We start from the raw sequence: 12,939 nt of genomic DNA, 5'->3' as shown, positions 1-12,939 counted from the left end.
TAGAGACCCTAATGAAATGTTGCATCTGTTCTTTGACCCTGCTCATCCTGGCTTGTTCTTTATTGCGCTGCAGGCATACAAACTGTCCCGGGGAAGAGTGTGGGCCATGATCATCATGTTGTGTCTCATTGTCGCCGTCCTTTCTGCCTTCCTGGACAACGTCACCACAGCGCTCCTCTTCACTCCCGTGACCATAAGGTAGGCAAAGTGGCACCGTGTGGGCATCAGGCCAGGCTCACAGCAGCGCATGCTGGCTGCTGACCTTGCCCTTCACCCGTGTGCTTGGGTCCGACCTGCACACCCACTGGGACTGTGGCTCTGTGTGCACGGCTGTGACAGTGGCAGTGGTGGTTGCAGAAATGCTGCAGAAGTCAGCACACATGGGCCTTTGTGTACTGTGGGACAGACCATCAGGGGCCAGGAGTTCTGGTCCATGGGCTCCGTGGGGCACTCAGCCAGAGAGCGGGAGGTGGGGCTGCTGTCCTGCTCTGGCAGGCTCCTCGTGGAAGGATTGGACCTGGCAAGGCCTTGAAAGGCAACTTTGGGAAAGAGAAATTTGGTTTGATTCTATTTTGCTCCTTTTAATTCCATCCACTTCCTTTGTTTGACATTCACCGAGCAGCACAGGCTGATCACCAGGAGCCTCCTGGGGATTGGGCTTCAGCCTGTCATTGTGCAGCCCCTTCCAAGGTCATGGATGTACACTTGTATCTAGACTTTATGTTCCTTATTTTAAAGATGGTTCCCAGCATATCATGGTCTTCCCCTGCTTAGACCCATCATGTGCTGGTGCTGGCTGCTCCTCGGGAGACTGAGGGGACACAGGTATGGCTGGTGGTTTCTGGGAAGCTAGGTAGTGAGGACCTTTAGACAAATCACTTCAGCTGCACTGATCTGGGTTGTGCCATCAAAGAGATTAACCCAAACTAGTGTTCTGAGGATTCTGCCAGATAAGAGATTCTGCTGCACTTGAGGCATGAGACACAGCAAGTTCAATGTCACCAGCGAGGGGCTACTTCCAGAGCTCAGGACTAATTCTGGGCAACACCTTTGTTGTTGGAAGAGTAGTGACCCTCAGAGGAGGAGGGAGTTGGAGTGTGGGGTGGGGAGAGGAGAATGAAGGTTAGAGAGGATCAGACGGCGGGCAGCACCCCACGGATTGGCCTGCAGTGTCACAAGTCAGTCCGTTGCTCAGGCTTCTGCAAGCTTGACTACATTGTCATGGCCCACGTGCAAATATAGATTTGAGGGGGAGGGACGCTGGACTCAGCATGCCTGCACAGGGAGCATAGCACCTCCCAGTACCTAAGGGTTCTTCTGGGGGTAAATGCGGGATGGAGGGCGTTGTAAACTGTAGCACATGCTAAAACCAACCCTGCCCCTAGGACACCTCAGGGGGCAAGAGGCAGTTCACACCCACCCCACTTCAACCAGGGCAACTCTGCTGCTGACACTGGTTTGAAAATCATCTCACAATGTGCCAGATTCCAGCATGTCACTGCACTCTCTGATGATGGCACACACGTTCTCAGCATCCCTGTATAACCTGGGCAGCTGAGGGTTGTCTCAGCCTTGCTGGGATTTGTTTATATCCTTAGTGTTCTAGGAACTGGCTTTGTAATTTTTTTTTTTTTTTTGGTACACGGGCCTCTCACTGTTGTGGCCTTTCCCGTTGCGGAGCCCAGGCTCCAGACGCGCAGGCTCAGCGGACATGGCTCATGGGCCCAGCCGCTCCATGGCCTGTGGGATCTTCTCGGACCAGGGCACAAACCCACGTCCCCTGCATCGGCAGGCGGACTCTCAACCACTACACCACCAGGGAAGCCCTGGCTTTGTAATTTTATGTGAGAATAGCAATTCCATTTATTAGTCTAAAAATTACATCTTTCAAGATTGAAATGTTGGCATGCTCAGATTCACTGTTTATACTATCATATTCTTCATGACTCTATAAACTTAATCACATTTCTTCTGCCTTTGTCTGGATTGGGTAGCGCTAGTCTTTACAGTTAAACAGCCAGATCTGGCATTGCTGGTTAGCATGCACTAATCCTTTTCTTGCTAGAAGCAGAGCCGGTGCATCCTAAGCTGATAGCTTCTGCTGCTGATTGGGATCTGTTACTCTTTTTTGGATTCATCCCTGTCCCTGGTCCCTGGACACTGCTCCCTTCTCAGCTTCCACACGGTTCTGTAGGCCAGTCCCCCTCGGAAGAGCTGCTGGCTGTGATCTGAGCTGGGAGGTGGTAGAAAGGACCCTTGAGGGACTTCCCAGACTCCACGCTTCCACTGCAGGGGGCATGGGTTCAATCCCTGGTCAAGGAACTAAGATCCTGCATGCCGTGGAGTGGCCAAAAAAAAAAAAAGGACCCTTGAATGCAGCAGGGACACCCTTCACTGCCAACTTCCACACCCAGGCCTGGCTTCTGTAAGGAAGTGGGCAATGTGATGGGCAGGTGGAGGAGGAAATACCATGAGGTATTTCCTAAACTTTCTTTAGAGTAGGCTTTTCTCAACTGTGGGCTCAGTGGACCTACTTGCGGAGCTCTAAACGCTGCTGCCCAGGCCCAGGCCCAGGGATTGATCTGTTGTGAGCTGGGCAGCAAGACTGTCAAGATTCCCAGACAAATCTAGTGTGTAGCCAAGGTGGAGAACCACTGCTGTAGAGTGTGCGCTCCTTGTTAATATTAAGCTTAGGGCCTCAGCATTTGAAAAGTGTAAGGTGGGTATGGAGCTAGGTTGGCAGGCATGGTGTGAGACACTGGGTGGCGGTGCTTTATGCTCTAGCCTCATCCTATTCAGAGGGGTCTGGTGGCAAAGATGCATTCATCTGTGCCAGGGCCTTCCCTGCACAGGGTCCTGCACCCTGAGTGCTTCCTCCAGACCTGTGGGGGCGAGGCAGGAGTATATTTTCACATGGATGGTTCAGATGGGTTTTATGTTAATTTTCAGAGAAATCTAATGCTGAGAGTCAAATTTATCCAGTAGCTCTGTAGCACTATTGTCGTTTTTTACCCCTCAACATTGCTCTTCTCACAGGTGTGTGAGTGTGTGTGCACATGTGCACAAGCACATGCACACACATGCCTCCCTTGTACAAGCAAATGCTTTAAAAAAAATTAAGTCTCACATGGGCAATTCACAATGTGAATAGTGGGACTGTTTTCATTTTCCTCCATTCATGACAGATTGTGTGAGGTGCTCAATCTTGATCCAAGACAAGTCCTGATTGCAGAAGTGATCTTCACAAACATTGGAGGAGCTGCCACTGCCATTGGGGACCCACCAAATGTCATTATTGTTTCCAACGAGGAGTTGAGGAAAATGGTATGTATCAGTATAACAGAGTTGCTTCCAATAAATATAAGTGTGCAGCTTACCTGCACACTTAATAAAATTTTACCCTAAATGGATGTCACTTCTTCATATGAAGTGCTTTTGGTCATCTTGAGAGTGGGAAGTTAGGTGACTGATCTGCTAATTTAGAGTTAAGTGGTCTGAATTGATTTCATTCTTTTTTTTAAACATCTTTATTGGAGTATAATTGCATTACAATGGTGTGTTAGTTTCTGCTGTATAACAAAGTGAATCAGCTATACATACACATATATCCCCATATCTCCTCCCTCTTGCATCTGCCTCCCACCCCTCTAGATGAACACAAAGCACTGAGCTGATCTCCCTGTGCTATGCAGCTGCTTCCCACTAGCTATCTATTTTAAATTTGGTAGTTTATATATGTCAATGCCACTCCCTCACTTTGTCCCAGCTTATCCTTCCACATCCCCGTGTCCTCAAGTCCATTCTCTATGTCTGCATCTTTATTCCTGTCCTTCCCCAGGTTCTTCAGAACCTGGTTTATTTTTTTATTTTTTAATTTTTTTTAGATTCCATATATATGTGTTAGTATACGGTATTTGTTTTTCTCTTTATGACTTACTTCATTCCATATGACAGATTCTAGGTACACACACCTCACCACAAATAACTCAATTTCATTTCTTTTTATGGCTGGGTAATATTCCATTGTATATATGTGCCACAACTTCTTTATCCATTCATCTGTCAATGGACACTTAGGTTGCTTCAATGTCCTGGTTATTGTAAATAGAGCTGTAGTCAACATTGTGGTACATGACACTTTTTGAATTATGGTTTTCTCAGGGCATATGCCCAGTAGTGGGATTTCTGGGTCATATGGTAGTTCTATTTTTAGTTTTTTTTTTTTTTTTTTTGGTGGTATGCGGGCCTCTCACTGTTGTGGCCTCTCCCGTTGCATAGCACAGGCTCCGGACGCGCAGGCTCAGCGGTCATGGCTCACGAGGCCAGCCGCTCCGTGGTATGTGGGATCTTCCCAGACCAGGGCACGAACCCGTGTCCCCTGCATCGGCAGGCAGACGCTCAACCACTGCGCCACCAGGGAAGCCTTATTTTCAGTTTTTTAAGGAACCTCCATGCTGTTCTCCATAGTGGCTGTAACAATTTACATTCCCACCAACAGTGCAGGAGGGTTCCCTTTTCTCCACACCCTCTCCAGCATTAATTGTTTGTAGATTTTTTGATGATGGCCATTCTGACCGGTGTCAGGTGATATCTCATTCTAGTTCTGATTTGCATTTTTCCAGTGATTAGTGATGTTGAGCATCCTTTCATATATTTGTTGGCAATCTGTATATCTTCATTGCAGAAATGTCTATTTAGGTCTTCTGCCCATTTTTGGATTCGGTTAATTGTTCTTTTGATAGAGATGCATGAGCTACTTGTATATTTTGGAGATTAATCCTTTGTCCATTGCTTCATTTGCAAATATTATCTCCCATTCTGAGGGTTGTCTTTTCATCTTGTTTATGGTTTCCTTTGCTGTGCAAAAGCTTTTAAGTTTTATTACCGTACTGTCTTAATTATTGTAGCTTTGTAGTATAGTTGGAAGTCAGGAAGCCTAATTCCTCCAGCTCTGTTTTTCTTACTCAAGATTGTTTTGGCTATTCGGGGTCTTTTGTGTTTCCATACAGATTCTGAAAATTTTTGTGCTAGTTCTGTGAATAATGCCATTGGTAGTTTGATAGGGATTGCATTCGATCTGGAGATGGCTTTGAATAGTATAGTCATTTTCACTATGTTGATTCTTCCAATCCAGGAACGTGGTATATCTCTCCATCTGTTGGTATCATCTTTAATTTGTTTCAACAGTGTCTTATAGTTTTCTGCATACAGATCTTTTGTTTCCCTAGGTAGGTTTATTCCTAGGTATTTTATTCTTTTTGTTGCAATGGTAAATGGGAGTGTTTTCTTAACTTCTCTTTCAGATTTTTCACCATTAGTGTATAGGAATGCAAGAGATTTCTGTGCATTAATTTTGTATCCTGCTACTTTACCAAATTCATTGATTAGCTCTAGCAGTTTTCTGGTAGCATCTTTAGGATTCTCTATGTATAGTATCATGTCATCTGCAAAGAGTGGCAATTTTACTTCTTCTTTTCCAATTTGGATTCCTTTTATTTCTTTTTCTTCTCTGATTGCTGTGACTAAAACTTCCAAAACTATGTTGAATAATAGTGGTGAGAGTGGGCAACTTTGTCTTGTGCCTGATCTTAGAGGAAATGTTTTCAGTTTTTCATCACTGAGAACGATGTTGGCTGTGTTTGTCATACATGGCCTTTATTATGATGATATAAGTTCCCTGTATGCCTACTTTCTGAAGGGTTTCTATCATAAGTGGGTATTGAATTTTGTCAAAAGCTTTTTCTGCATCTAATGAGATGATCATATCGTTTTTCTCCTTCAATTTGTTAATATTGTTTATCACATTGTTTGATTTGCATACATTGAAGAATCCTTGCATTCCTGAGGTAAAACCCACTTGATCATAGTGTATGATCCTTCTTATATGCTGTTGGATTCTGTTTAGTAGTATTCTGTTGAGGATTTTTGCATCTATATTCATCAGTGATATTGGTCTGTCATTTTCTTTTCTTGTGGTATCTTTGTCTGTTTTTGGTATCAGAATGATGTTGGCCTCGTAGAATGGGTTTGGGAGTGTTCCTCCCTCTGCTATATTTTGCAAGAATTTGAGAAAGATAGGTGTTAGCTCTTCTCTAAATGTTTGATAGAATTTGCCTGTGAAGCCATCTGGTCCTGGGCTTTTGTTTGTTGGAAGATTTTAAATCACAGTTTCAATTTCAGTGCTTGTGATTGGTCTGTTTATTTTTTCAATTTCTTCCTGGATCAGTATCAGAAGGTTGTGCTTTTCTTAGAGTTTGTCCATTTCTTCAGGTTGTCCATTTTATTGGCATATAGTTGCTTGTAGTAATCTCTCATGATCCTTTGTATTTCTGCAGTGTCAGTTGTTACTTCTCCTTTTTCATTTCTAATTCTGCTGCTTTGAGTCTTCCTTTATTTCTTGATGAGTCTGGCTAAAGATTTGTCAATTTTGTTTATCTTTTCAAAGAACAAGCTTTGAGGTTTATTTTTCTTTGCTATTGTTTCCTTCATTTCTTTTTCATTTTTTTTCTGATCTGAACTTTATGATTTCTTCCCTTCTGCTAACTTTGGGGTTATTTTGTTCTTCTTTCTCTAATTGCTTTAGGTGTAAAGGTTTATTTGAGGTTATTTTGTTTCTTGAGGTAGGATTGTATTGCTATAAACTTCCCTCTTAGAACTGCTTTTGCTGCATCCCATAGGTTTTGGGTCATCATGTTTTTATTGTCAATTGTTTCTAGGCATTTTTTGATTTCCTCTTTGATTTCTTCAGTGATCTCTTGGTTATTAAGTAGTGTATTGGTTAGTCTCCATGTGCATGTATTTTTTTACAGATTTTCTGTAATTGATATCTATTCTCACAGTGTTGTGATCAGAAAAGATGCTTGATACGATTTCAATTTTCTTAAATTTATCAAGGCTTGATTTGTGACCCAAGATATGATCTATCCTGGAGAATGTTCCATGAGCACTTGAGAAGAAAATATATTCTGTTGTTTTTGGATGGAAGGTCCTATAAATATCAATTAAGTCCATCTTGTTTAATGTGTCATTTAAAGCTTGTGTTTACTTATATATTTTCATTTTGGATGATCTGTCCATTGGTGAAAGTGGGATGTTAAAGTCCCTTATTATTTTTGTGTTACTGTCGATTTCCCCTTTTATGGCTGCTAGCATTTGCCTTATGTATTGAGGTGCTCCTATGTTGGGTGCATAAATATTTACAATTGTTATATCTTCTTGGATTGATCCCTTGATCATTATGTAGTTTCCTTCTTTGTCTCTTGTAAAGTCTGTTTTGTCTGATATGAGAATTGCTACTCCAACTTTCTTTTGATTTTCATGGAATATTGTTTTACATCCCTTCACTTTCAGTTTGTATATGTCCCTAGGTCTGAAGTGGGTCTCTTGTAGACAGCATATATTTGGGTCTTGTTTTTGTATCATTCAGCCAGTCTATGTCTTTTGGTTGGAACATTTAATCCATTTACCTTTAAGGCAATTATCAATATGTATGTTCCTATTACCATTTTCTTAATTGTTTTGGGTTTGTTATTGTAGATCCTTTCCTTCTCTTGTGTTTCCTTCCTAGAGAAATTCCCTTAGCATTTGTTGTAAAACTGGTTTGGTGGTGCTGAATTCTCTTAGCTACTGCTTATCTGTAAAGTTTTTAATTTCTATGTTGAATCTGAATGAGATCCTTGCTGGGTAGAGTAATCTTGGTTGTAGGTTTTTCCCTTTCATCACTTCAAATATATCTTGCCACTCCCTCCTGACTTGCAGAATTTCTGCTGAGAAATCAGCTGTTAACCTTATGGGGATTCCCTTACATGTTATTTCTTGCTTTTCCCTTGCTGCTTTTAATATTATTTTATTTGTATTTAATTTTTGATAGTTTTATTAATATGTGTCTTGGCATGTTTCTCCTTGGATTTATCGTGTATTGGATGCTCTGCGTTTCATGGACTTGATTATTTCCTTTCCCATATTAAGGAAGTTTTCAACTATATTCTCTTGAAATATTTTCTCAGGTCCTTTCTTTTTCTCTTCTTCTGATACCCCTCTAATCTGAATGTTGGTGCATTTAATGTTGTCCCAGAGGTCTCTTTGACTGTGTTCAATTTTTTTTCATTCTTTTTTCTTTATTCTGCTCTGCAGTAGTTATTTCCACTATTTTATCTTCTGGGTCACTTATCCATTCTTCTGCATCAGTTATTCTTCTATTGATTCCTTCTAGAGAATTTTTAATATTATTTTTTGTGTTGTTCATCATTATTTGTTTGCTCTTTACTTCTTCTAGGTCCTTGTTAACCATTTCTTATATTTTCTCCATTCTATTTTCAAAATTTTGGATCGTCTTTACTATCCTTACTCTGAATTCTTTTCAGATAGATTGCCTATTTCATCTTCATTTGTTTCGTCAGGGCTGTTTTTACCTTGCTCCTTTACCTGCTGCATATTTCTCTGTCTTCTAACTTTGCTTAACTTACTGTGTTTGGGGTCTCCTTTTTGCAGGTTGCAGGTTTGTAGCTCCTGTTGTTTTTGGTGTCTGCCTCCAGTGGGTAAGATTGGTTAAGTGGGTTGTATAGGCTTCCTGCTTGAGGGGACTGGTGCCTGTGTTCAGGTGGATGAGGCTGGATCTTGTCTTTCTGGTGGGCAGGACTGCATCTGGTGGTGTGTTTTGGGATGTCTGTGAACTTATTATGATTTTAGGCAGCCTCTGCCAATGGGTGGGGTGGTGTTCCTGTCTCACTAGTTGTTTGGCAAGTGGTGTCCAGCACTGTAGCTTGCTGGTTGTTGAGTGGACCTGGGTCTTAGCATTGAGATGGAGATCTCTGGGAGAGTTCTTGCCATTTGATATTACATGGGGCTGGGAGGTCTCTGGTGGACAAATGTCCTGACCTCAGCTTTCTCACCTCAGAGGCTCATGCCTGACACCTAGCCAGAGCACGAAGACCCTGTCAGCCAGATGGCTCAGAAGAAAGGTGAGAAAAAAAAAGAAAGAAAAAAATGTATTAGAGTATAAACAGATTATTAAAAATAAAAACATAATTAGAGTAAAGAAAGAAAGAAAGAAGAGGGCAATGAAACCAATAAACAAATCCACCAATGATTACAAGCATTACAAACTATACTACGAAAACAAAAAACAAAAACGGACAGATGGAACGCTAGGATAAATGGTAAAAGCAAAGCTATACAGACAAAATCACACAAGGAAGCATGCATATACAGACTCACAAAAAGAGAAAAAGGGGGAAAAATATATATAAAAGGAAGAGAGCAACAAATTCAATAAACAAATCTACCAATGATAATAAGCTCTAAATAGTAAACCAAGGTAAACATAAAACCAGAAACAAATTATATGCCGAAAGCAAACCCCAAGTCTACAGTTGCTCCCAAAGTCCATTGCTTCAATTTTGGGATGATTTGTTGTCTATTCAGGTATTCCAGAGATGCAGGTACATCAAGTTGATTGTGAAGATTTAATATGCTGCTCCTGTGGCTGCTGGGAGAAATTTCCCTTTCCTTTTTTTGTTCGCACAGCTGCTGGGGCTTTGGATTTGGCCCCACCTCTATGTGTAGGTTGCCTGAGGGCATCTGTTCCCCACCCAGACAGGACAGTGTTAAAGTAGAAGCAGATTAGGGGGCTCTGGCTCACTCGGCCAGGGGGAGATAGGGGTATGGAATGCGGGGTGATCCTGTGGAGGCAGAGGCCAGTGTGAAGTTTCAACAGCCTGAGGCGTGCCGTGTGTTCTTCCAGTGAAGTTGTCCCTGGATCACAGGACCCTGGCAGTGAGAGACTGCATAGGCTCCCAGGAGGGGAGCTTCTTGGTGGCTGCAGGATCAGCCTTAGCATTTCATGCCAGTCTGTGATGTCTGTGCTGATAGCTACAGCTTGCGCCCAACTCTGGAGCTCGTTTAGGTGGTGCTCTGAATCCCCTCTCCTTGTGCACCCCAAAACAAGGGTCTCTTGCTTCTTAGGCAGTTCCAGACTTTTTCCTGGACTCCCTCCCAGCAGCTGTGGTGCACTAGCCCCCTTCAGACTGTGTTCACACAGCCAACCCCAGTCCTCTCCCTTGGATCTGACCTCCGAATCCCGAGTCTCAGCTCCCAGCCTCCACCCACCCCGGCAGGTGAGCAGGCAAGCCTCTCAGGCTGGTGAGTGCTTGTTGACACAGATCCTTTGTGTGGAAATCTATCCACTTTGCCCTCTGCACCCCTGTTGCTGCACTCTGAAACTTCCCCCCCGCCCACCCCCGTCTCCACCATTGAAGGGGCTTCCTAGTGTGTGGAAACCTTTCCTCCTTCACAGCTCCCTCCCAGAGGTGTAGATCCTGTCCCTATTCTTTTGTCTCTGTTTTTTCCTTTTTCTTTTGCCCTACCCCAGTACATGGGGAGTTTCTTGCCTTTTGGGAAGTCTGAGGTCTTCTGCCAGCATTCAGTAAGTGTTCCGTAGGAGTTGTTCCACTTGTAGATGTATTTTTGATGTATTTGTGGAGAGGAACGTGATCTCCACGTCTTATTCCTCCACCATCTTGAAGGTCCTCCCTGATTCTGCCTGATTTCATTCTTATTCTGATAAAATTTTAAGAAAATGATTACATTTTCTATTTAGTCATAGTATGTTATATTAATGGGAACTGAGGTTTCTTGAAACTAATATTAAGAATAAAATGATCTGTCCCCTTTTGCCTTTCAACTGAGGTGGATGAATTCACTGATGAAGAATGTAAGAATATTTTTAAAAAATAGTGTTAGAAAATGAAGATCTTTAGGGATTTTTGGAAAGCTGCTATTAATATATAATTTCTTCATACACTAAAATAAAAACAAAGTGTTAAAGAGAATGCAAATGGTATTTTACGTATCTTAGAGTTAAAATTAAATTTTACAATTAATTTTCATTTGTCGTTCTTTGGTCATTAGAATTTTCCCAATATCTCTTCGCTGAAGTATCCGCAAAAATGCTTCCAAATTGGTGTCATTTATTATAGATGATATGTTTATGCCTGTGTGTCTGTGAAGTGTGTCAGTTTGTTTGTGTATATGGGCTGTCTTTCACAAAAATATTTAAGCCTTTGAGAGATCATGGCTCTAAGGTGTTGATGGCCATTTTGTGGGCCCACTAATGTTCTAGAGATTCAGGGTATAACTTAGATACTTTAATACTTCAACTTTAATACTCCCTGGTTTCCCTGGAAAACTACCTGTGACACTTCACCTGTCTTGCTGCATGAGCTGAGCAGCAGGCCCCCCCCATCATATCACATGAGCACAGTAGAAAGTGGTAGAGCCCCGTGATCTTCCTTGGGGGCACCTTTCACACAGGACAGGCTGCATACGCATGGGAGAGCACGATTTTCACAGAAAAATATTGTTTTATTATTTTTATTTTACAATAATACATTTATTTTAGAAAATGTAAATCACACACACACCACAAATAAAAAACTGTCATAATACCACTACCCAGAGATAAATTCTCTTAATATTTTGGTGCATGTAGTCTCAGAATGTGTGTATGTGGATATACATGGATAAAAAAGCCTTCTTCTCTGGCCAAGATGGAGTAACAGGGACTGTATTTACCCTCTTGCTTGAGACATCCAAAAAGAAAATAAACCAAAATCCAAAAAACAAAACCAGGAACAAACCAAAATCAGACAGTGGTGATCAAGATACTGGATATCAGGTAAAAAAGGGCAGTGATCCCTGAGAAATGGGAAACAAATGAAATGAGCCTATGATTGCCCCAGCTCACTGCATTGAGAGACTTTCCAGGATGCAGGGCAGGGAGAGCGAACCCATGTGGATCCCACCAGATTCCTGGAGTTGAGGGGATAGAACTGACTCTGGAGAGACCAAGGCGGGTAAAATTTTCAAGACAGAGAACCAGAGAGGAAAGAACTGCACATAGAGAGAGGGAAACTCCCTGTGTCCAGGGGAAGAACAACTCAAAAAGATTAGAAGGAAGAGTGCTTGATACACTCAGGGCTAGGAATAATGTCTGTTCCTGCCAGGAAGACTGTAAACTTCTTAATTTATGAGGCATTGGATAGAGTACACTGAAGGGTCTTGCCTCATATTGGTGAGTAATTTGCTCTAGACTGAACACTGCCTTGATTCCACCTAATAAATCTTAAAGACCCCAAATAATCAAATTGTTTCTAAGTAGTTTAACTGCATCCAAGAACAAACCTCAAGAATCTAGGAATCCAACAGCACACAAGGTAAAATTCACAATATCTGACATCCAATCAAAGATTACCAGGCATGCAAAAAAGCAAGAAAATTTGATCTATCATGAGGAGAATATGAACAAACCATTTGAAATTAATCCAGAATAGACAAAAGTGTTAGAATTAACAGACAAGGGCATTAAAACTGTTATTATAACTGTATTCCAGATGTTCATTAAGTTAAGCAGAAACATGAAAGATATTTTTTAAAAAGGCCCAAATCAAACTTCTAAAGATGAAAACTATAATGTATGAGATAAAAATCTCTTGTTAGGATTAAAAAAGCAAATTAAGAATTACAGAAGAAAAGACTAGTGAACTTGAAGACATAGGTCCAAAGTAAAACTAAGTGAAAAGTAATGAAAAACATTCGTGAGCTAGGGGAAAACTTCATGTGGCCTAATATATCTGTAGTTCTTGTCTCTGAAGGAGAGAGGGGAACAGAAAAAGACATTTGAAGAAAATATGGTTTAAAATTTCAAATTTTATGAAAGATATAAACCCAGAGATTCAGGAAGTTCAATGAAGTCAGAGCACAAGAAACATGAAGAAAACTAGGCCATGCCATAATTATTGTACACATGAAACTTATATAATGTTGTAGACTGATGATACCACAGGTATCATCCAAAGGCATAATGGGTCATTTACTTTTTCAAGAGCTACACTTTGACTTGGATATTTCATTTTGGAAATAATAAGAAATAATTATTTTTAA

General features: G+C 41.4%; 1 protein-coding gene across 5 annotated transcripts in view; it reads left to right on the top strand.

Moving 5' to 3' along the window:
• Positions 1-12,939, top strand: part of OCA2 (OCA2 melanosomal transmembrane protein) — a 257,209-nt gene that overhangs the window by 99,889 nt on the left and 144,381 nt on the right. For all 5 annotated transcript variants that reach the window (XM_067739915.1, XM_067739910.1, XM_067739912.1 and 2 more), the window contains 2 exons: positions 74-198; positions 3,186-3,324. In XM_067739915.1, the coding sequence (XP_067596016.1) occupies positions 74-198; positions 3,186-3,324 (264 nt within the window). The remainder of the gene's footprint in view (positions 1-73; positions 199-3,185; positions 3,325-12,939) is intronic.

Source organism: Pseudorca crassidens, chromosome 6 (genome assembly GCF_039906515.1).
Source record: "Pseudorca crassidens isolate mPseCra1 chromosome 6, mPseCra1.hap1, whole genome shotgun sequence".
Taxonomy (NCBI): Eukaryota; Metazoa; Chordata; class Mammalia; order Artiodactyla; family Delphinidae; genus Pseudorca; species Pseudorca crassidens.
Note: the sequence above shows the minus strand (reverse complement) of the source record. Positions and strands in the feature narration are given on the sequence as shown.